This window comes from Erythranthe guttata, chromosome 5 (assembly GCF_056151865.1).
Source record: "Erythranthe guttata isolate IM_541 chromosome 5, IM_541, whole genome shotgun sequence".
Lineage (NCBI taxonomy): Eukaryota > Viridiplantae > Streptophyta > Magnoliopsida > Lamiales > Phrymaceae > Erythranthe > Erythranthe guttata.
The window spans coordinates 16,912,146-16,934,692 of NC_142537.1; the positions used below are offsets into that span (position 1 = coordinate 16,912,146).

At 35.7% G+C, this 22,547-nt stretch overlaps 3 protein-coding genes across 11 annotated transcripts; all 3 read left to right on the forward strand.

Moving 5' to 3' along the window:
• The first annotated feature begins 1,389 nt into the window (after nucleotides 1-1,389).
• Nucleotides 1,390-5,435, forward strand: LOC105967216 (phosphomevalonate kinase, peroxisomal). Of its 3 annotated transcripts, none has more exons than XM_012991812.2 (11): nucleotides 1,390-1,571; nucleotides 1,931-1,988; nucleotides 2,183-2,333; nucleotides 2,609-2,706; nucleotides 2,824-2,933; nucleotides 3,021-3,073; nucleotides 3,308-3,694; nucleotides 3,857-3,961; nucleotides 4,151-4,378; nucleotides 4,450-4,572; nucleotides 4,911-5,435. In XM_012991812.2, the coding sequence occupies exons 2-11, from the start codon at nucleotides 1,981-1,983 to the stop codon at nucleotides 5,172-5,174; spliced, it is 1,527 nt and encodes a 508-aa protein (XP_012847266.2). In that variant the 5' UTR covers nucleotides 1,390-1,571; nucleotides 1,931-1,980; the 3' UTR covers nucleotides 5,175-5,435. The 3 variants fall into 3 exon arrangements, with proteins under 3 accessions (XP_012847266.2, XP_088673977.1, XP_088673978.1); XM_088817851.1 differs by having other exon boundaries at nucleotides 1,482-1,578; XM_088817852.1 differs by having other exon boundaries at nucleotides 1,567-1,780.
• A 5,305-nt stretch (nucleotides 5,436-10,740) lies between these two features.
• On the forward strand, nucleotides 10,741-16,821 carry XLG3 (extra-large GTP-binding protein 3). 3 transcript variants are annotated; one of them, XM_088817842.1, is made up of 9 exons: nucleotides 10,741-10,940; nucleotides 11,287-12,530; nucleotides 12,628-12,765; nucleotides 13,799-13,903; nucleotides 14,002-14,184; nucleotides 14,368-14,545; nucleotides 14,914-15,161; nucleotides 15,361-15,533; nucleotides 15,985-16,821. In XM_088817842.1, exons 2-9 carry the CDS (start codon nucleotides 11,580-11,582, stop codon nucleotides 16,550-16,552), a joined length of 2,544 nt encoding a protein of 847 aa, XP_088673968.1. In that variant the 5' UTR covers nucleotides 10,741-10,940; nucleotides 11,287-11,579; the 3' UTR covers nucleotides 16,553-16,821. The 3 variants fall into 3 exon arrangements, with proteins under 3 accessions (XP_088673968.1, XP_088673967.1, XP_088673969.1); XM_088817841.1 differs by having other exon boundaries at nucleotides 10,939-11,166; XM_088817843.1 differs by lacking the exon at nucleotides 10,741-10,940 and having other exon boundaries at nucleotides 11,001-12,530.
• Nucleotides 16,822-17,112: 291 nt separating this feature from the next.
• Nucleotides 17,113-22,283, forward strand: LOC105967199 (SEC14 cytosolic factor family protein / phosphoglyceride transfer family protein). 5 transcript variants are annotated; one of them, XM_088817844.1, is made up of 7 exons: nucleotides 17,113-17,742; nucleotides 18,322-18,908; nucleotides 19,233-19,405; nucleotides 19,984-20,079; nucleotides 20,211-20,467; nucleotides 20,675-20,895; nucleotides 21,592-22,283. In XM_088817844.1, the coding sequence occupies exons 2-7, from the start codon at nucleotides 18,603-18,605 to the stop codon at nucleotides 21,970-21,972; spliced, it is 1,434 nt and encodes a 477-aa protein (XP_088673970.1). In that variant the 5' UTR covers nucleotides 17,113-17,742; nucleotides 18,322-18,602; the 3' UTR covers nucleotides 21,973-22,283. The 5 variants fall into 5 exon arrangements, with proteins under 5 accessions (XP_088673970.1, XP_088673971.1, XP_012847247.2 ...); XM_088817845.1 differs by having other exon boundaries at nucleotides 17,113-17,567; nucleotides 18,350-18,908; XM_012991793.2 differs by having other exon boundaries at nucleotides 17,150-17,567.
• Nucleotides 22,284-22,547: the final 264 nt, after the last annotated feature.

Sequence of the window (22,547 nt, forward strand, 5' to 3'; positions counted from 1 at the left end):
CGAGAGCAGATAGAAATGAAGAAAGAGAAGAAAGAAAGAGAAGATGAAGAGAGAAAATGAAGAGAGAGAAAATGAGGAGATAGAAAAGGGTGAGAGTGAAAAAAAAAAGAGAGAATATAATAAAATATATAAAATTCACATTAGGTACTGATCTGCATGTCAGACGCGTGAATAGGGACTGAATTGCTTGGGAAAACTACATAGGGACTGATCTGTGTTTTGAGTTTTGGATTAGGGATTTATCCGTAGTTTTCCCATAAAGGAAACATATATAAGTTTTTTATTTTATATATAATCCTTTTTATATATTTTTATAAAAATATATTCAAAATAAATTTTACTATTAGCTATCAATTTGCAATAAATCATTAAATCATGTAAATAATTTGGGAAACTACAAAAATATTTAAAAATTTGCTATTCAAACATGTTTCTACTTTTTTTAAAATTACAAAATGACTCATAAGGTGTTCGCCAGGTGTCTTCGAGTTTCCGACACCAAACATTTCAGAGACGGAAATGTTAACAAGTTGAAGTTTCCGTGTTACATAGATGTAAATTGAAAATGGATCCATGGAATTGTAATTAACATTTTACAAAAACTTATATTATTTGAAAAAATAGTAATATTTTCATTCTAAAAAAAATCAGAAATCATAATTCTGAAAATTGGAAAACACGAATTGCTCTAAACTCGGAAAAGATGAATTATGAGAATTATATTTTTATTTAGTCATAATATAAAAAATTAAAAATATAATAAAGTGTTGTACGGGTGGAAATCAACGGATATGATCAAAATTAACACTTTCGAGTTTTATTTTTCATTAGTGAAAAACTAGTTTTATTCCCATTCCAAAAAACATTTCAAAAAAAAAACTGAAATTATAATATATGTTTAATTATTTTTTACATATTAATAATTACAAATAATGAAATAAATTATATTTATAAAATTAAAAATAAAACTCTTTAATAAAATTTGGTTTAATCAAATTAATTATCGTGTTTTCGATTAAAAATGCTAAAATAAAGAAATAAATAATATTTATGAATAAAATATAATGTAAGAATAAAGTGTATTTTTCTCATTTCAAATTTATAGTACATTTCTCTAATTTAATTTTATTTGGACGAAATTATAAGAATAAAGTGTATTAAGGTTAAATTAACAATGTAGGTACAAATAAGGGGTTAATGTGCCTTGTCACGTGTGTCGCACGGATTTGAGGATCAATTTCGTGGCAGAAAAAAATTTAAGAACCAAAATAGAAAATGATGTATAATGTAAGTGCCAAAAGTGTAACTATCCCTCAAAATCTCATATGCATAGTCACTATTCCAATTCCGATCCAGCATATTAAAAAAAGAAATTGGAAAATTGGAATTGAGGTACAAGTTTGAAAGTCTTACATAAAAAGCACTGAAGTGGTGAAAAATGTCAATATTGGCACACAACACAAACAAATATATATAATAATAACACTTTGAATGCTGCACAAAGCAGTTGTGAATTGTGATCGTCGCCTTCAATCTCTCACTCCTGCAAATCCTTCATACCTACCCACCAGGTACCCGGTTTCTCTCTCTCTCTCTCTCTCTCTCTCTCTCTCTCTCTCTCTCTCTCTCTCTCTCTCTCTCACACACACACACACACATCTGCGATTGTTTTTTTCTGGATTCAGCTGAAGTTACCAGTAATTGTGGGCTAATTTTTGAATTTCTAGTTCATATTGTTTTGACCGTTGAGGAGAACAACATATGCGATAGTAAACCTTAGGTTAATTCCTTTCTCTTAGTAGATGGATTAATTAATGGTTTTTAATTGATTTTAGCTTTTAGGTGATATTAGCACACGATTAGAGGAGGAAATTAAGTTCATAGGAGAAGAATGAACAAATTAATTAACAAAACTTGTTTCGTTTCTCAGGTTTAAAATCGACACTTGAAGATCATCATCAGATTTGCAGTTGCTGAAAAATGGCAGTGTTAGTCGGTTTCTTATATACTCGTTGGTTATCGTTTTAGTTCGAGATATATATATATATATATATATATATATATATATATATATATATATATATATATATATATATATTGTTTCCGTTTTTATATTGCAATTTGGTTCTTGGTGATGATGGATATGAGTATATTGATTATGACTTCATTGATGCTTTGACAGGGTTGCTTCTGTTCCGGGAAAGGTTTTGATGACCGGGGGATACCTTATTTTGGAGAGGCCCAATGCCGGGATTGTGCTGAGTACGAATGCTCGATTTTACGCAATCGTAAAGCCGCTTTACGAGGAAATTAGATCTGACAGTTGGTCATCGGTACGTGATACTCCGCGAAAGTAAATTTCTTACTTAAGATGAATCGAGAGTTTGTTTCTCTGTCGTTTGCATTTCCTTGTTAACTTTAATGCTTAACTGGCGAAGTGAGATAAAAATATTTTCCATGTTTACTTTTGCCGTTGGTTGATCGTAACTCTTGGTGTGATACATACAGTATGTGAAAATTTTGTATGCAACCGTGTTATTTTTCAATATTGGATGCATTTGATCATTTGATCGTGTTATTTTCGATAGAATCGTTCGTTGCATTTCAGGCATGGACGGATGTGAAACTGACTTCTCCTCAGATGGGAAGAGAAACTACGTACAAGTTGTCGGTCAAGAATCTGGAGCTACAGTCTGTATCTTCGAGGTAAAAACATCATACCATCTGCCTTTTCTTCGTATAACTTAACGAACTCTGCATATTTTACGAACAAAATTATCCGATTAAACTGAGTGGTTCTACCAATTTATCATCAAATTTCAGTGATTCAAGGAATCCATTTGTCGAGTATGCATTGCAGTATGCTGTAGCAGCAGCGCACGCCAGATCTGGCAAAACCGAGAACGAGGAGTTAAAGAAACTTCTGTTGCTAGGTAAAGTCCGATACGGAGCTTCTGATCTTTCGTTTGAAGTTAACTGACCTCGGAAATTCTAATGTCGGTTCTCGATTAGCCATGCAGGTCTTGACATAACGATATTAGGTTGCAACGAGTTCTATTCGTATAGGAATCAGGTAATCCGCTTCTGCGATATTCTTCTGTTTATTTATCAGTAGAGTGTCGCTAGTTTGATGTTCAAAGCGATGTTTAATGTTAGCCATAGTCTCGTTTCTGATGGATTAGTAAGTTAGAAAGTTAGAAGTATTGGTGATCAGATCTTACGTTGCATAATGTTTACGGCTATGTTTGGTTATTTCTATTTTGGAAATTTGTCGTGGTGCATTTCTGAAAACTCCACTCGTGTGCAGATCGAAGCGCGTGGTCTGCCGTTGACTCCCGAGTCGTTGGCTTCGCTTCCGACTTTTGCTTCGATCACCTTCAATGCAGAAGAATCTAGTGGACTAAAAAGCAAGCCCGAAGTTGCCAAAACTGGATTAGGTTCTTCAGCAGCTATGACAACTGCAGTTGTTGCTGCTTTACTTCACTACCTTGGAGTCGTCAATCTTCCATCGGAGTCAAATGGTCCTCGTCGAGCGAATAAAGTTTCATCGGAACTGGATATTGTGCATATCATTGCTCAAACCGCTCACTGTATAGCGCAGGGTAAAGTTGGCAGTGGTTTCGACGTGAGTTCGGCTGTTTACGGCAGTCAGCGGTATATCAGATTTTCACCCGAAGTGCTTTCTTCTGCTCAGGTATTCGTCTGCTAATTGTTTCATGGGTACTGCGATTTCATAGACATTAAGTAGTTAAATAGCGCGTAACAGTTAATCTGCGATTTCAATTATACTGGAAGGCAAAATTTGATTGCTAAAAATAGTTTTCACTCGGAAAACTGATTCGCTATTGGATCGCAGGACGCTGTTCGAGAAACGCCAATGGAAGAAGTCATAAGCAATGTGCTAAAAGCCAACTGGGATCATGAGAGGACGGGATTTTCGTTGCCTCCGATGATGACATTAGTAAGTTCCATTAAATATACGCAGTATGCTGATATTGCTTATTCAACTGCTCGTTTCTGAGTTTCGAAATGTTTCGATTAGATCCCGTTTGTACAAACGCAAAAAGAAAATTTCCCGCCAAAAAAAAAGAAGAATATTTGAAATCTCTATCAGAATAGTATGTAGTAACTGTGATGAGCGTGCGTGCAGTTACTTGGAGAACCGGGAAGTGGTGGATCGTCAACACCGTCAATGGTTGGTGCTGTAAAGAAGTGGCAAAAGTCTGACCCTATAAGCTCTGTCGAGACATGGAAGAAGTTGTCGGAAGCAAATTTTGAACTCGAAATGCACCTCAACGCCTTAAGCAAATTGGCGGAAACAAATTACGATGATTATAAAACTGCCGTTAACAAATGCAGCATGCTTACGTCAGAAAAGGTATATTATGCCAGTCTCTCTCTCTCTCTCTCTCTAATGTAAGAAATTATTTTGTAACTACTTCGTAACAGTGGACAGAGGGAGCTACGGAACCGAAGCAAATAGAAGTGGTTAAAGAACTATTAGGTGCTAGAGATGCCATGCTTGTCATCAGGTGTAACATGCGCAAGATGGGAGAATCTGCCGGAATTCCCGTATGTTCTTTTCTTTATATGTTTACACGCGTCTTATAAAATTCAACTTTTGTGAGAAAGGCTAAGCTCTCAACATTTCAGCGAAATCGGAAGCCTTTAAATCAGAATTCAAGTATGAGAGATGTTATTAATTCATATTCAGAACCAATTAGTCAACCACTTGAATTTGAATCCGAACTTTTTGATCTTATGTCAAATTCGTCGATCCCGTGGTCAAATGCGTCGGTTAATCGAGTCAACATGTTGTTGACCCATAATTAATTTATGCAGATCGAATAATACCTATTTTGCCCTTTTGTATTCATACACTGATATACATATATGTACACGATTTGCAGATCGAACCCGAATCACAAACACAACTCCTAGATGCCACCATGAATACGGAAGGCGTTTTACTGGCCGGTGTTCCTGGTGCGGGTGGTTTCGATGCGGTCTTTGCTATTACATTGGGAGATTCAAGCAGCAAAGTGATCAAACTCTGGAGCTCACTCGGTGTTCTCGCGTTGCTAGTGAGAGAAGATCCTCGTGGTGTTTACTTAGAGAGCAACGACCCTCGAGCAGCACGAGTTACAGGTGCTATTTCTTCGATTCGAATCTGAACGACTTTTTTTCCGGTTTTTTCATACTGCCTCGTTATGTTTATTGATGTTGTATTGCATAAATTGAATCTTTCGACCATTATAGTTTGATGTTCGAATAAATAAAGGAATCTTGAAAACTACGTTCCGATTATTCGATGTCGGTTTCTACTTAGTGGTGAGGCATTTGCTGCTTACATTACAGGAAAAAAGAGAATGGTTATTGTTGTTTAACTGTTACTATTGGTGGGGGAATTAATCAAATATGCTGCTTTATTCTAATAGCTTTCATTATATAATATATTCAATCTTCACGAACTAATGTCTGCCTGTTTTATCCTTCTTACTTAGTATGCACTCACATGGCCACATGGGCCATTTGGTATTTCATATTCTTTATCATAATTCATCACATGGAGAGAGAGAGAGAGAGCATATCTCACTAGAAAAACCAATCAATTTTTGACATCTCTTTTGTTTTGACTCAATGATTTAAACAAACAATTTCCGTATGTCTAGTAGATGTTACACCCGATGAAACACTACAAGAAAATGTCAAATTGGCAACAATACGTTTTGTTGCCAAAAGACTTTAATTTCGTTGTCAATTCCTCTTGCAACAAAATTATTTTGTTGCCACCTTCGTTGCCGTTTCCTTGTCACCAAAAGTTCCGGGCAACGAAATGTTACAAATCGTTGCCAATAATGCATTATAGACAACATTGTTATGTCGTTGCTACATATTGATCGTTGCCAATGCATTAAGTAATAACAACAAGTCTATTTTGTTGCCATACATTTATTGTTGCAAATTCTTTGATAACTACCAACGAATTTATTTTGTTGCCACAAATCTATCGTTGCCAATACATTTATTAATAACAACGAATTTATGTCGTTGCAACACATAAATCGTTGCCAATACATTAATCATTAAGAACAAAATTGTATTTCGTTGCAACATACTTATTGTTGCCAATACATGACTTATTTTCGACCGCACCCGCCATCCCGACCTTTGGACTACCGACCCGACCTTTGGACCGCCAACCCGTATTCGCGGACCCAACCTTTAGACCGCCGAACCGCTTCAGAGTCGGAATTGTTGGGTTAAACTCGTGATTTAGCCCAATAGGCTAACCCGCTTGATAAATGTCAAATATATGGAGACATGACAATGGTAAGAGTCGAACTCTGGTTGATTTGAAGTTAGACACCCTTCAAACCGCTGGGACAACACTACATTTGTGTAAACTGACTGAAAATAAATTTATAAAAACTAAATACACAAGATCAAATGATTAAAATAACTACATAAATAAATAATATGTCATAACAAATAATTTATTATATGTATTTTATGTTCAAAACATAATTCACAATAAAATTTAATAATAAATATAACATCTACCATTAATTATATATAGTAATTTTTTAAAATCATATCAACAATTGACTTAACAAAAAAATTATGAGTTATTGTAGTTAATATAAACAAATAAGATTTTTCTTATCATATATATATATATATATATATATATATATATATATATATATATATATATATATATATATATATAATTAAAATCAGGAAAAAGAGTTGGTTTTTAAATTTACAACGATTATATTTTGTTGTCAAATCACTTGGAGCATTTACAACAAAATATTTCGTTGTCTTTCGTCACTTATTCACAACAAAAATAAATTTGTTGCCATTGTAAATGTATTTACTACAATTTTATATCGTAGCAAAAAGAAATATTCTTTTGCAACAATAAAGTTGTTGTCTTACATTAAATTCGTTGTAAAATATATACGATACTATTCACGACAATATGTTTCGTTGCCTATGAGATTCAAAGGCAACAAAAATATCTTGTTAAAAAAACGTTATTCTTTAGCCACAAATACTATATTTCGTTGCTAAAATATAACTATTGGCAACGGAATTCATTTCGTCAATAAAGAAATCGTTGCCTATTTTGCATTTTCTTGTAGTGAAAATATTAGTAGCATATCGTTGTAGACACACATATATAGGGTAAATTATAGTCACCCTTGAGATAAGGTTGAATTATGAAAATATGCTCATGTTTTGGTAATTACAACCACCCATCAACTATGAATCTTATTACACTTGCACCATTACGGTTGTCAAATTTAGTGGAATCTTATAGATTATGTGGAACATTTTTCAGTTTGTACCCGTTTTACCACATTCGATCTCCTTATTTTGAACCAAGATGATTATAAGATGTGTCTCTTGGTTTATAAATATCAGATTGTGGTGCGTTAGAAACTGTATTTTTGCACAAAACGAGTACAAACTAGAGAACATTCCACGGAATCTATAAGATTCTATTCAATTTGACACCATGAACATGGACGTGTTGTAAAAAGATTCATAGTTGAGAAGGGTGGTCGTAATTACCCTAACAAGAGTATATATATATATATATATATATATATATATATATATATGTACCATGCATTAGTAAATACTCTATGTCTACCGTACACCATTTATTTCATGTGGGGAGTTAGTTATTTAGTGGTTACCTAAAATCACAAGATGAGATGGGACAGTTGGTCAAGTCCACCATAAAAATTTAAATCAAAATTCATTCTTACTACATTATTCACAAGGGTAAATTACAAACAACCCCTGAGGTATGGTCAAATTACAAAAATCCCCCTCTTGTTTGGATAATTACATCTACCCCCATCAACTATGATTTTTTCTTACACCTCCACCCTTATGGTGCCAAATTCAACATAATCATCTAGATTCCGTGGAATGTGCTATAGTTTGTACTCGTTTTGTGTAAAAATACAGTTTATGATGCACCACAAGCTGATATATACAAGCTAAAAAACACATATTATGATCATCTTGCTTCATAATGTAGAGTTCTAATAGGATAAAACGGGTACAAAAGTGATAATATTCCATATAATCTCGAAGATTCCACTAAATTTGAGGAGTTGAGGGGGTCGTTGTAATTATCCAAACAAGAGGGGTGTTTTTGTAATTTGACCATACCTCAGGGGGATGTTTGTAATTTACCCTATTCACAATTATACTATTGGTGAGTTTATACACCAGATAGATCGATCTTTACCGTTCTTTTATACACAAATATACACACACATCCACATGGTGTGTGCTTTGTGTAGATTAAGAGTAGACCTTCACTTAATGTAAACCTCCAGCGCATGCAGCATAGAAATAACCGTGAAATCAGAAACCACTCGATTATAAATATCAATCAAATTATGTCATAATATCAAATATTTCTAAAATGAAAAGTTTCTAATTAATATAAAATAATTACAATTAACATCCATGAAAATAATTTAATTTATTCATTCAAAATAAAGTTTATAACTATAATCCTAAAAATCCAATGGACAAAAAACAAAAATATCTAAAGGATAGTAGTAGGCATCAACCAATAATGCAACTGCACCATCAAGGTTGTATTAATTGTCTGCTTCTGGATCATGTTATTTACAGACTCCCATTTCACATTTATTTATGTGGTCCTTCATATGTTTCCCCACTTTCTTATTATTATTCTTATTTATTTATTTTTTATTTTTTTATTATTTTTTTTTAACCTTTTTTCGTCAAAATTATAACATAGATATAAAATTATAGTGAATTATGTACCCTTACAACGAATTAAATGGTAATAAATCATATTTTATGACATCACAAGTACAAAATATACTCTTCCTCAAAAAAAAAAAATAAAAAATACAAAATATACTCGTTGTATCAAAAGACGAAATCCTTCGCTAATAGAGTCTTCATCGCTGGCTCAATAGGTCTTAATGGAGGAATGTAAATTATGGTGACTCAACAACTCGTTAGGATAGCGGACAATGAGTCTAGTGCCCACAAGGAACCAACATTTAGTGTAGTTGAAATTTTCATACTGCGGTTGTCAGTACTCGATCCTTTGACACTGCACCAATTCATCACCTCGGAACCACTTGACTTACACCTATGAAGGCCACAAAAATACTCTTACTTAGAGCGGAAATCGAACATATTACAAAGGGTCAACCTTAATCCAAAATTTTAATGTAATTCGGATAAAATCTAATTTTCAGAATAAATTTTTGAAAATATTAAAACGAAATCGAAAATACTAATTTAAATCTGATCCATTCGATTTTCATATGTAACTAAATCCACGTAGATCCTATATTGGAAGACATCATTACTCTTGTGCTTTGAAATGGTCAACCTTCAACTTTCCAATTAGTGTATGGTCAAAGATGATAACAAGAATTCCTTTTCTTTTTTTTAATCTTATGTTAGACAATCCACATTTTGATAGAGGCGTGAAGATAGGCATTAAGTGAATTTAATTTGAGTAATTATTGTTTTAATCTTTAATGATTCATTGTTTGACCGTTTTCTTTCTTTGCACCAACCATTGTTAGTTCTTCTTTATTGAATATGAGTCCTCGTTTGAATTTTTTTTTTTTTTTTTTTTCAAAATGATAAAATAATTTGCATTAATTAATTATTCTAGAGAATGAATTGCAACATATAAATCTCAACTACCCTTTGGGCATTCATGGTTGAGTTTGAAACTTCTTCATATATTCAATACCTATGTATTTAAATATGTTAAGGCTCAAAAATTCTATAAATTTAACAAATTAAAACTTATAAAATGTCACCATTAGAAAACATATAACAAAAGAACTATAAAGCTCTCGTGTTAGATATATGCTCGAACACGCTCGGTTGACAAGATTCGTATTACTCAAACTCACCGCAAAAGGTAAAATTCATTTAATATATTTCATTAATAAATTTACTGCAAGATCTAATCTAAGAAACACAATTTGTAATTTGCTATCCTCCTCGTACCTAGCTGACAAAGATTTACTTACGCGAAAATAATATATATATAAAACACTATGGATAACCAATCAAATCGAGTCAAATTAAACATTTCTTTAAAGGGATTTCACAGTTGCAAATGTTCGTTGGATAAACTATACTACTGTGAAATAACTCGTAAACTGCACGAGATATGTAAGTTACATTAAACTAGCCCCTTTCATTGAACTTGACCTAAATAATATAAATCAATAAAATCGAACCCAGATCATTAAACATCGCATTCTTCTTATTCCACCAACTAGACCACCATTATTGACGAGTTCGACACTAAGAAGTACACTGAAAATCAAGAGGTCCATGAACGTAAACCATATTTGCCAATATATGTACGACAAATTCAACCTAGAAAAGTATTTAATTAAAATCGAATTAAAAACCGTAATCTTCTCATTCCGCCGACTAGCTATATATGTCACACCATTGAGGGTCAAACTTCAACTTTTAATTTATATGCATCGAGCAAAGGAATTAACAAAAAAAACGAGGGACCTCTTTGCAATTACACTATATCTCAGGTTGCACGTCGATCTTTCCCCAGTTCATTGCAAATTGCCAGATTTTACTCAGTCAGTTAATTCTAGAAACCCCACTCGCAAACCCCAAGCGCGTGGTCACACACGCGCCCCAACCCAAAAAGCATTTCACTCCATCCTCATCATCACACCAGTCACTCCGAACCGTGCCACTCACGTGGACCCACCTACTCTCTCTCTCTCTCTAAAACCATCTTCTCTCACGTCCAACTATACATACAAACCCTCGTGTATCTATATCCAATATATACAGATTCTTTTTTACCCCTTTTGATTTCCATTTGCGAAGCTAGTAAAAAAAAAAAATCCCCCTTGTCTTTATCTCAGGTACAATTTTCACTTTGATGGGTTCTTTAATTATTCATTCTTTCCTCCTGTTTTTCTTTTATGCATAAAGTCCTTAGCTTTCTGTGAAAGTTAAATTTTTTTTTTCTCACACTTTTGTTGACTTTTTCTAAAAACCCATCTGCTTTTTTTTTTTGTATGTATTGTTTTGTGTTGCTGATTGGGCCATGTTAATGGCGTCTGGTTCGGCAGCCGTTAGTTGAATGGGGTTGGCCGATTTATCTTCTTTGTCCGAAATTTTCGACTTTTTTGGAAATCTTGAATGAAAGCTTTTCGTTTACAACTTTGACTTGAAAGTTCATTTTTTTTTTAATTGTTTTTTTTTCAGTTGAAATTGAAAAGCGCGTGCTTGGAACGGTTGATTTTTCCGGGGTTTAAATCAAAGGAATTGGGTTACTTCATTTGATTAGATTTCTTGCAGAATCAGTCGATGGTGCAGAGATCTTATCTGGGTTCTTTTCTGTAAGAAGAAATGGTAATAGAAAGTTTGGTAGTTGTGTAGCTGTTCTCGTATTCGAAATCTTGGTTGGTTCTTGTTGAATTTTGGGATTGGATATTTATTTATTCATTTTTGGAGGAATCTGGGATTTTCTTGAAAGATTTGTGGGGGAAAAAGGAAAGATGGAAAAAAATGGAGGAGAAGATTGGAGAGAGATGGTGAGAAAAATGCTTCCGCTGGGTGCTCCGATCCCCGACGAAGATAAAATGGATTATTCAATAGCAATGGAGTACGTGGGCCCACCGGTTTCGTATGAGCTTCCGAGAGTGGAGCCCCTCGAAATGAACGAAGATGAGATTCCAACTGCCGAACCAGTTCTGGATTCTTCTAGAAGGTCAGCAGCTCGTGACACGGCCCCTGTGATCGAGCCGATCCCGCTGCCGATGTCTCGTATTGCGAGGGTGATGAGCCCGCCCAATCAAAGTCCTAGAATGTCTGCGAGTTCCGAATCCGTCGTCTCTGTTTTGCAGAACGATGATTTCCGATCGCCGTCGCCTTCGAATTCGGCTTCGCCCGGTTCGATGCACAGTCAGCAGCATCACAACGAAGGAAGGAGAGCCACTGTGGTGACCTTTAACACAGTCGATAACCGAGTGGTCGAAACCGAGAAACAAGTATTGACCGAATTTGTGGGCGTCACTAAAGAAAAGAAGAAGAGAAAGAATATACGAGTGTGCTATCGATGCGGAAAGGGCAAGTGGGAAACGAAAGAATCTTGCCTCGTTTGCGATGCAAAGTACTGTAGTAACTGTGTGCTTAGAGCGATGGGTTCTATGCCAGAAGGGCGAAAGTGTGTGACTTGTATCGGAGAGCCGATCGACGAGGCAAAGCGGTCAAAGTTGGGGAAAAATTCGAGGCTTTTGTCGAGATTGCTTAGCCCGTTGGAAGTGAAACATATAATGAAGGCGGAAAAAGAATGCTCTGCGAATCAGCTTCGACCGGAGCAATTGATTGTGAATGGGTACCCTTTGAAACCGGAGGAAATGGCGGAGCTTTTCGGGTGCGTTTTGCCGCCTAGGAAATTGAAGCCGGGCTTGTATTGGTATGATAAAGAATCGGGTCTTTGGGGAAAGGTGAGATCTTTTTTTTTTTTTTTAATATAGATTATGGATTGATTGTATTTAATGTGAATTTCCTGATTAGGGTTTTGTGGTTTGTGTATTATGACAGGAGGGAGAAAAGCCGGACAGGGTTATTAGTTCGAATTTGAATTTCACGGGGAAACTCAGTCCTCATGCGAGTAATGGGAATACCGAGGTGTATATGAATGGTCGAGAAATTACGAAACTTGAGCTGAGAGTGCTTAAGGTTGGTTCTTTATGTGTTTCGATGTTCGTATTTTCCGTCTATTGCTAATATTTGTGAATGAAATCTGGGGAAATGTTAACGAATTTATCGTATCGTGTGGAATGTTTCTTTCGGATTCTTTCCTTTTATAGTATAGTTTTTCCGATTACGCGTAATTAACGACCTTCCTAAATATTAAAGGCGCGATTGCAAGATTAATGCTGCAGCATTGTGTATTTATATAATATATTGACAAGAAGCTTGCTTTAAGAATTTCGAGTGTGTGTGTGTGTGAATTATAATATTTTTCACATAATGAAATGAATGCTATTTATGCTAAATTCACATAGTGTGTGTGTGTGTGTGTGTGTGAATTTTGCAAGGTTGTAAAAATCGGTAATCGGGTCCGAGTCGGTCAGGCACCGACTCACGATTAATCGGTGCGGCGGTGATTAATCGGTGATAAATCGGAAATAAATCGGTTTTTAAAATTTAATATAATATATTTGTAGATATTATTTATAAACACTCAAAACATAGATAAAAAATATTTAAACATAGTTATATCTCCATCATGTATATATATTCTAAAACATAATAAAAGTTTAATAATAATAAGATCATAATACATAAATATCCTTATAAAATATAAATAAAAAGGCAATTTTTTTTGAATTTACATACATTCTTGGCATACATCATTAGTTCTTTAAAAATAATAATTAACATAAACAAAATAAAGCATAAACTCTTTTTTTTATTAAAATCCCAACTTTTATTTTGATTTATAAAAAAAAAAAAAAAAAAAAAAAACGGATTTTTGACCGATTTTTTGCCGATTTGACCGCCTCGGACCGCCTCAGACCGCCTCGGACCGCCTCACAGTCAAAAAACCGATTTTTCAAACCTTTACACTAAAATCGTAAAGGTTTTGGACCGCCTCCGCCTCGGCGACCGATTAATCGGCCGCCTCGGCCGATTTTTAGAACACTGGAATTTTGCATGCTATTTATGTGCTTTAATATATTTTATTTTATTTTGCATGTGAATTTAGCTTGCGAATGTGCAATGCCCACGTGATACGCATTTCTGGGTGTACGATGATGGTCGTTACGAAGAGGAAGGCCAAAATAATATTCGAGGAAATATCTGGGAAAAGGTACGTCCTTTCAATAATAATTACGAGCTGTGGCATTAAATTCCAACTATAATGGAATATTTTTCACTAACAAATTATGATCTACAAATATCGACTAGGCATCGACTCGATTTGTGTGCTCGTTGTTCTCTTTGCCTGTGCCTCAAGGTCAGCCACATGGACATAGTAGAGACGAGCCTAGCAACCAAATGACTGTTCCGAATTATTTAGAGCAGAAAAAAATCCAGAAGCTTCTTTTACTCGGACTACAAGGCTCTGGTACCAGCACTATTTTCAAGCAGGTAAAAATCCCGATCGAGTTTTGAAAATATTTAAAAATTCTATAGAATGATTTGTGCTGTTCCGATTTTTATTATATATTTGATTTTTTTTTTAATTTATGTTTTAATGCTAATTTTAACTAATTAAGTTAATAGTTATATGAAAACCACATCAAATTCTTTGTTTTTGCTTCGATTAAACAGGCTAAATTTTTGTACGGGAGCAAGTTTACCGCCGAGGAACTACAAGATATAAAGCTTATGATTCAGAGCAATATGTACAAATATCTCAGTGTTTTGCTCGATGGGCGAGAACGCTTCGAAGAAGAAGCTGTATCGGAAATCAAAGAGCAAGATTCAGACAAACAAGTTTCCGAATCAGGTATAATGAAGAAAATATTCAAAAAAAATTTGATTATAATATGGTTAAAGTTTTCCCCCCCGTATCATATTAAGAGTCGTTTAGGGTATAAATGTAATAAATAGCCACCTTTTTAATGAAAAATCCCCAAATTGCCCTTTACAAAACTATTAAATGAGCTTTTTAATATCTAAATTAAAGATTTTGAACAATCAACGATAAGGGCAAAATTGGTAAAATAAAAAAATTACCTTGAAAAAAATGTGGAAATGTGGCCGAAGTGACACTTAATATGACACGGAGGGGAGTATATATTAATGATGAATATTATATTCAAAAGATGATCTTTCGGATTCGTAAAAATGTGATTGAATTCGAAATTTATGCAGGGGAAGGCGTAGAAACCAGTGAAAATAACCGATGTGTTTATTCGCTCAATCCAAGATTGAAGCATTTCTCCGATTGGCTCCTCGATATTATAGCAACTGGAGATTTGGACGCATTTTTTCCCGCTGCTACACGGGAATATGCTCCGCTCGTTGAAGAAGTGTGGAGAGATCCTGCTATCCAAGAAACATATCGGAGAAAGAACGAACTTCACTTTCTACCCGATGTGGCTGAGTACTTCTTGAGCAGGGTATATATATATGTATATATTTTTTTTTTCCACTTTATTGATTTTTTCCAAGATTGGATTTTTTTGTCATTACGGAGTTGAGCAAATGTGTTGTATTATCCTCGTAAATCGAGTAACTAGTGATGTTGATTTTAATTGTTGTATTGCATTTTACTTACGTAAACGTCTGTTTTTATTATCCTTTGTTTGTGCTGTACAGGCGGTTGAAATATCGAGCAACGAGTACGAGCCTTCGGATCGAGATATACTTTACGCGGAAGGGGTGACTCAAGGTAATGGATTGGCTTTTATGGAGTTCTCCATGGATGATCGTAGCCCTATGTCGGAAACCTACACTGAGAATTTGGATGCTGCGCCTTCGCCTCTCACCAAGTAATTATTAATTATTTTCATTATTCTCGAGAATTTTTGTGAGCTAAATTATCGATAATAAATTTTGGGTTATCTTGCCAACGGAAACGAGGACTAATAAGATTGTATGTTGAGATTAGGGGTGAAAATTGGAACGGAATTTCCGGATTTCACCCATTCCGATCCGATAATTTCCGATTTTGGTTTTGATATTTTTCATTCCAAATTTTAAAAGTTCCCATTTTCGATTTATGCGATTTTTTTTCTTTTGAATGGAATTGGAATTCGTATTAGTATTAGATTCCAATGTCCGATTGTTTTCGACGGTTGCACTCCATTGGCTGATTTTTCCACATGTGTGAATTCCAATTTGATCAGTTTGATTTCGACCCCTAGTCAGATATCGCAAGCTAATTCGCGTGAATCGCGCCTCTCTTTAATAAACTCACTTTCCCCGAAAATATATTCGCAGGTACCAACTAATTCGGGTAAACGCAAAGGGAATGAACGAGGGATGCAAGTGGGTGGAAATGTTCGAAGACGTACGAGCGGTAGTCTTCACAGTCGCCCTATCCGACTACGACCAAATTGAGAACAATAGCAACAAAATGATCCAAAGCCGAGACCTTTTCGAGTCGATGACAAGGCACCCGTGTTTCAGAGACACGCCCTTCTTACTAATCCTAAACAAGTACGATGTTTTCGAGGAGAAGATCAACCGCTGCCCGATCGGCTCGTGCGATTGGTTCACAGATTTCAGCCCCGTCCGGCCCCACCACAACAACCAGTCGCTTGCGCAACAAGCGTACTTTTACGTGGCGATGAAGTTTAAGGACCTTTACGCTTCGATCACGGGGCGGAAGTTGTTCGTGTGGCAAACTAGGGCTAGGGAGGGGCCCACGGTTGACGAGGCGTTTAAGTACGCAAGGGAGGTTGTGAGGTGGGACGACGAGAAGGAGGAGAATTATTACGGTGGTGCGGAGGATTCGTTTTATAGTACGACGGACGTGAGTTCGTCTCCGTTTATCCAGCAAGGGTGAGGGGTAGAAACGTAATTCTTGATTCTTGATTAATTGAAGTTGCCGTTGTACATAAGACGGAGGGATATGAGGAGACGAAATAAATCATTATTATTTTTTCCTTCTGGATTTTTTTAATGTCGAAAAATGAGTTTTTTTCGTTTTTTTTTTGTTTTTTCGACTGTTGAAAAATTCTGATTGTTGTGACATTGTGGTATATATATTGGTGACCGAATGTAAGAATGTTTTTTTTTTTTTGGTTTTTGGCCTTTTGAGTAGTCTTGCTATTACATTTGTGTTATTTGTTATTTAGTTGTGTATAAATATTAAATGTATAATTAATATATAATTGCAATAATAGGGGATTGCTGAATGCTATTTTTTATTTTATTTTGTTTCTTCATTTGGCAATCTGATATTTTTTCTTGGTTGTGACAGTCTTATAATGTTCTATATTCAAAACATGTATAATTGTAACAATTTGGATCCGGTTGCATGGATTCGATCACATTCGGTTTGATCCACATGGATTTAGCTTGCAGCAGTAAATTTAATTAGAAATAAACTGGACCAATTAAATTGACAAATTTTTAAAAATTGGATTCAGTTCTCTCTCTCTCTCTCTCTCTCTCTCTCTTATATTGCAATTGATTGCATAACAACAAGGAGATGTCAAACAATATCTCCTGCTTTCGTCACGGCTAGAACAAGTACACAATGAACAAATCGATGTAAGAGGTGTAGTGAAAGCAACCGAGCAAGTAGCACGAAAGTCGAAACTATAATCGAAGCCGAAACCGAAACCGAAACCCGAAATTTGATTACAAGAGGACTATGAGTCATTAATCTTCCTTTTCCCTAGAAAGCAAAAGGAGCCTAAATATCCATGTCAGCACAATCAAGTGGGGCCCACTCCAAACTTTCCGTCTCCTTTTTACCCCTCCCTCTGTTTTTCATTTAATTATTTCCCAACTCCCACATTCACAATTTCTCTCTCTCTCTCTCTCCTCTCTCTCTCTCTCTCCGATTCTGCAAAGTAAGCTTTCTACTCTTCGGTAATCTCCACTCTTTCAATACAATCATTTGTTTTTTTTTGTTAATTCGTTTTCGCAATTGTGTGATGTGAATCTCCACGCAAAATTGAAGTACTTAGTCGGAGTGATTTGCTATCTTAAAATCGAGAATCGTCGTATCAATAAATTGAAAAAGAGGTTGTGTTTTTAATTTAATTTTATTTGCATTTTGGTCGGGATCGGTTTGTGTGATCATAAGTCTAAGGTGTCTAGCTCGCCGATTTTTATGCCCTAAACGTAGCCCCTGAATATTGCAGTGACGTGGAAAATATGTCTTCTATTTTTTACATGATCAAACTTAATTGTAGAGTTGCTATATTAGTAGGTTTGCGGCATGATTTTTGTAGGTATTGTCGCAATGTCTGATGAGTGTGTGATCCGTATTTTGCTGTTTCCGAATCGAAAGTCTTAGTTCGTCTCTATTTCATTTTCTTCCGATTTTCCGCTGGGCAGTTTTTTCATGTGTTTTGTTTTTATGAGGAAAAGCAATTCGGCTCAATAAATGGCGATTCATGTGTTCATTTATATGACATGTTATAAAATTGTAGTGGTTTTCCCTATCACCGAACTTGTGGTCGGTGTTTTTGCTTTTATCTTCTTTTTGGAGAAAGTCGAAATTCAATTGGTTCGAATTAATTCATCTTGATAAAATCTGGTTAGAACTAGCTGAATGATGGTCTATTTGAAAAGGCTTTGATACTGTGTTTACTCTTGCAGGGCTCTCACGTATTATCTATTTGTATAGGGAAGCCGCTCCAGTAGGAGCTTCATTAACAGTGATCGAGCAACTTTGTTTTCACGTTCGGAATTTGGAGATCCGTGAAGTTTCTCACAGCTATTCAACATAATCATTACCAACGAGATGTCATATTTATGCTGCTCTCAAATAATTTTGATTGCCATATATTCTTATCCCCCCCACTGAAAGAGTTCATTTCATCTGGTTATTTTGATTAGTGACTGCATTGACAAAAATTGGTTAGCGGAGGTATTCCGACATGTCTAGTTTTGTCAAAAGTAAGAATGCGTCGAAAAGTCTGTCAACTTCGTCTGGCCCTAAATCTCATGCACGTCAGCCTTTAATATCATTAGCATCGAATAAGTGGGGAATTGGAAAGGGAGCTGGTGGTCAGGTGGTGTTGTTTCTTATAAAAACTGTTGCATTGGAGGCTGTACGGAGATTTTCAAGGGCCAAGTGTCCGGTTCTATGGACTGGGCTGCAAGGTTTGCAAGTTCTTTGCTACCCCCCACTGAAATGGATTCAGCGCTGGAATTGTTTCGGGTTCTTGGTTAAAGGAATGCAGGTAGGTTCTTAACTGAAAGGTTTTTGCTATCTTTTGAATGGTTGAACCCGGCATGCTATTAACTAACCCCGAACACCCTACCCCCACCCCCAGGCCTACCCCCAAAACCTAAAGTTACAGTGTTGTGCCAATTTATGAGAACAATGCAAGTAATAGTTCCGAAAATTGAAATTCATGAGACAAAATGAGGAGATAATATTAGTTACAAAATGCTTAAATGTGTACTGTAGCTTCGTGGTAAAGTATTTTTTCGAATTTTTTAAGAGTTTATTATGGTATTGAATGTTATCTTGACTTCACATTTTGATTCTAATGTGACTATAGATGATATCCCGTCCGCTATTGGTTCTCTCGGTTGTGAATGCCTTCACTGATCCTTCAGACTGCAGTAATTTTTTCTTCGATGATGACGATAATCCTCCTAGTGTTGCTGACACTCAAGTGAATTCAGAATCTTTCACAAGATCCCCATCTTTAGAGTCTAATCTGAACATGAGGTACGCGAACTACTATATTTTTCATGCAATACATCCATTAGCATAACGATCTGTATAGTGTCTGCTTATTTTGCCTCTAGAGACATTCGCACGTTTGGGAGATAAAATGTATCTGCGAAAATAGAAGACCGTCGGTGCAGATAACTAAAAGGAGTTATTTGGGAAAAAATTACTTAACTAATGCATAACTCGAAGAATATGAAATCTTGGCTCTTGTATTTGCCATTTGGTCATCTAAGATGTAAACATTTGTTTGTGGCATAGATTGTGTTTTAATTCATACTAGTCTCTACTTTGTGCTTAACACATTTCTTCCATATTCTATGTTATGTGATCTTTTTTTTTTCTTTTTTTCGGCTAAGTTGGATAAGGTTGTAATATTACGGTTGTAACCCTATGCTAAGTTAAAATGGTTTCAACTAATAATTTTTATCTGTATTTAAGATAGAAACGAGAACTTATAAAGTTCTGATTCGGTCACCTGGGATACACAAGAAACAATTACTGAAAAATGGCAGAGGCTGTTCTTAAGAGTTCTTTCTCTGGCTCTATTCATCTCTTTCTCTTTCACTGTACAGCGTTGGTGATGAAAATCCTCAAGGCCTTTTGTCTACAGACTGGATGAACAACCTTTGTGAAGAGCTGGAAAATCAGGGTATTACTTTGCCTGAAAGGTGCATTATATAACTCATACTTTTTCTTCTCTTTTGCTAATTTCTGGCATAAGTCATCTAATACATTTATGCGTCTTTCGCTGTTCTTTATCTCATGGAGCATGAAGATTGACGTGGTCATGTTTTGACAGGTTTAACAAAGAGGAACTCCATAGATTTTATGAAGCGGCAAATGGTGATCCATCCAGCTTGCTATCATCTGTAAAGAAAACAATACGTTGGAGGGAAACTTACAGAATTCTCTCTGGAGAGGAACTTGAGATGTGGTCAAATATGGTCTTCTGGCATGGATTAGATGTGAAGAATCGACCATGTCTTATTGTCCGTCTTGGCCTGGCTTGCACCAGCTTGCCATCTCATGATAGACCTCGCTTTGCTCAGGCAGTTGGTAAGCTTTCCAGCTACTAAATTAAGTAGCAGAGTAGTCCCTTAAGCAACTATAGAAGAATGCATGTTAATTTGTTAACGAGACAACAATAGACATTGTTGTAAAAACGAACTGTTCATTCCATAACTTATCTTAATTGCCCCGTTTATTTTTTAGTGAAGACATGCGTAAGATACTTGCTAATCTCGTAAATATTTGGAATTGAAGTATCTCAGGTGGAGCATGGTGTCCTGCATTTGGTGGATGGAGAAAATCATCAAATATCTGTTTTACTGGATTGTCAAGGGTTGTCTTCCTTGAAATTTCCCATGCAGACGATGAAATATTGTTGTAATCTCTTGCAAGATCACTTCCCTAATGTTTTGGGGAGCTTAGTTGTCATACGGCTTCCTTCAGTTGTTCGTGTTATTGCTCAAACACTTATACAAGTAAGCTTCTGACTCAATCCTTAGAAAGTAGCACAGTTTATAGGCTAAAATGTAAATTACAAAAACCACACCTCTGACATGTATCCTACTTACCACAAAAAGATCCGGCCAATATTTGAAATGACAAGTAGCCCCTTAACAGTTGTCCTCATTTTATACACTGCTCGCAATTTGCGAAGTAAACGCGAATGTCAAGGGGAGTACTGGTGTTACACTACTGAAATGCTGAATGCCGTATCAATTTTATTGGTACCATTCCGACTTCAAATGTGATGTTAAGCCTTTTTCGTTCTGAATTGGGCAAAACTCAAAACACAAAATTTGTAGTCTAAGTTAGCTTTCTAATTCAACTTGAGTAGGCTAGACTGGATGTCGTGTGAGGGAGTTATGCATGAACGAGTTACAGTCTGAATCTGGAAAAACTCAAAACAGCAAAGTTGTAGCCAGTGTTCATTCATTCATCCATAACTCGCTCACTTGACATCCAATCCAGCTGATTCAAGTTGGATTAGAAATCCAACTCAAACGACTACAAATTTAGTGCTCTGAGTTTTGCCAAATTCGGACTGAAAAAGGGTGAAAATAATATTTTTAGTTGAAATGATACCAATAAAATTGAAACAACATTTAGCACAGCACATCCCCACTTAATTGTTCCGTGTGGATAACCTGTGATTTGACTTTGTTTGACCGCAGGTTCTGAAACCAGCCACCAAGAAGAAGCTAAGAATCGAAGGTGGGGCGTATCAAAAAGTTATCTCCGAGTGTTTTCAAACACTTCCATCGTATCTCGGTGGAGAATGCACTTGTACAAGATGTACCAAATTTGACACCGACAGTTTGCCGCAAATTTTGGATAGTCCGACCAGCACTAGAGAGTCATCGGTTTCAGACATAGTCGTGGCTGAGGATTTCCCATCAGTGCCAACTACTCTTCAGTACGATGATGTGAACACAGACGGTTACTTCAGTCGAGCATTAAGGACTGCTGTTATAGGCATTCTCATTGTCTGGGTATTGATTGCTTTTCTTGAGGGATTATACAATCCCGAAAGCCGTCCGACTCTACACATGTGATGCATGAGAACTGTTTTTCTTCATCTCTGCGGTGGTGATATTTTCTCAAGAAAGCCTGGGGCATCATGCATCAAGGTAATAATAATATTTTTATACTTGGTAACTATACTTGTTTTGTTGATTCGGTCAAGTATTTGAAAGACGTATAATGGAACAGTAAACTTCTCCTTCAGCCTATGTTGTATTTGTCCATCTTGCTAGAAGATATATGATGCAGTTGCAGCTATATATTATGGTGTTTAATAGTGAAATGTGTATGGTCTTTTGAATTAATTTATATATTAAGGGCAGGCATGCCCGATGTTCCTAAATTTTGTTAGTTTCCGGTCAGTTTTTCTCTATTATTCTTCAAGCTCTTCCAAGAAATTACTGTGTGCACGAATTTTTTGTTTATAAACACAGTGAATTGAACATATATGCCATATTATAATTCAGGGGTCCGTTAAAAAAAAGAAGGAAAAAAAGCACTCTTTAAACTGCAGAAGCACAAATGTTCGTTAACCAACGGATTCAAACTACTATTTGTTGAAGGAGATAACAGCGATCTGAATCGGTAAATCGTCTAACAATGCATA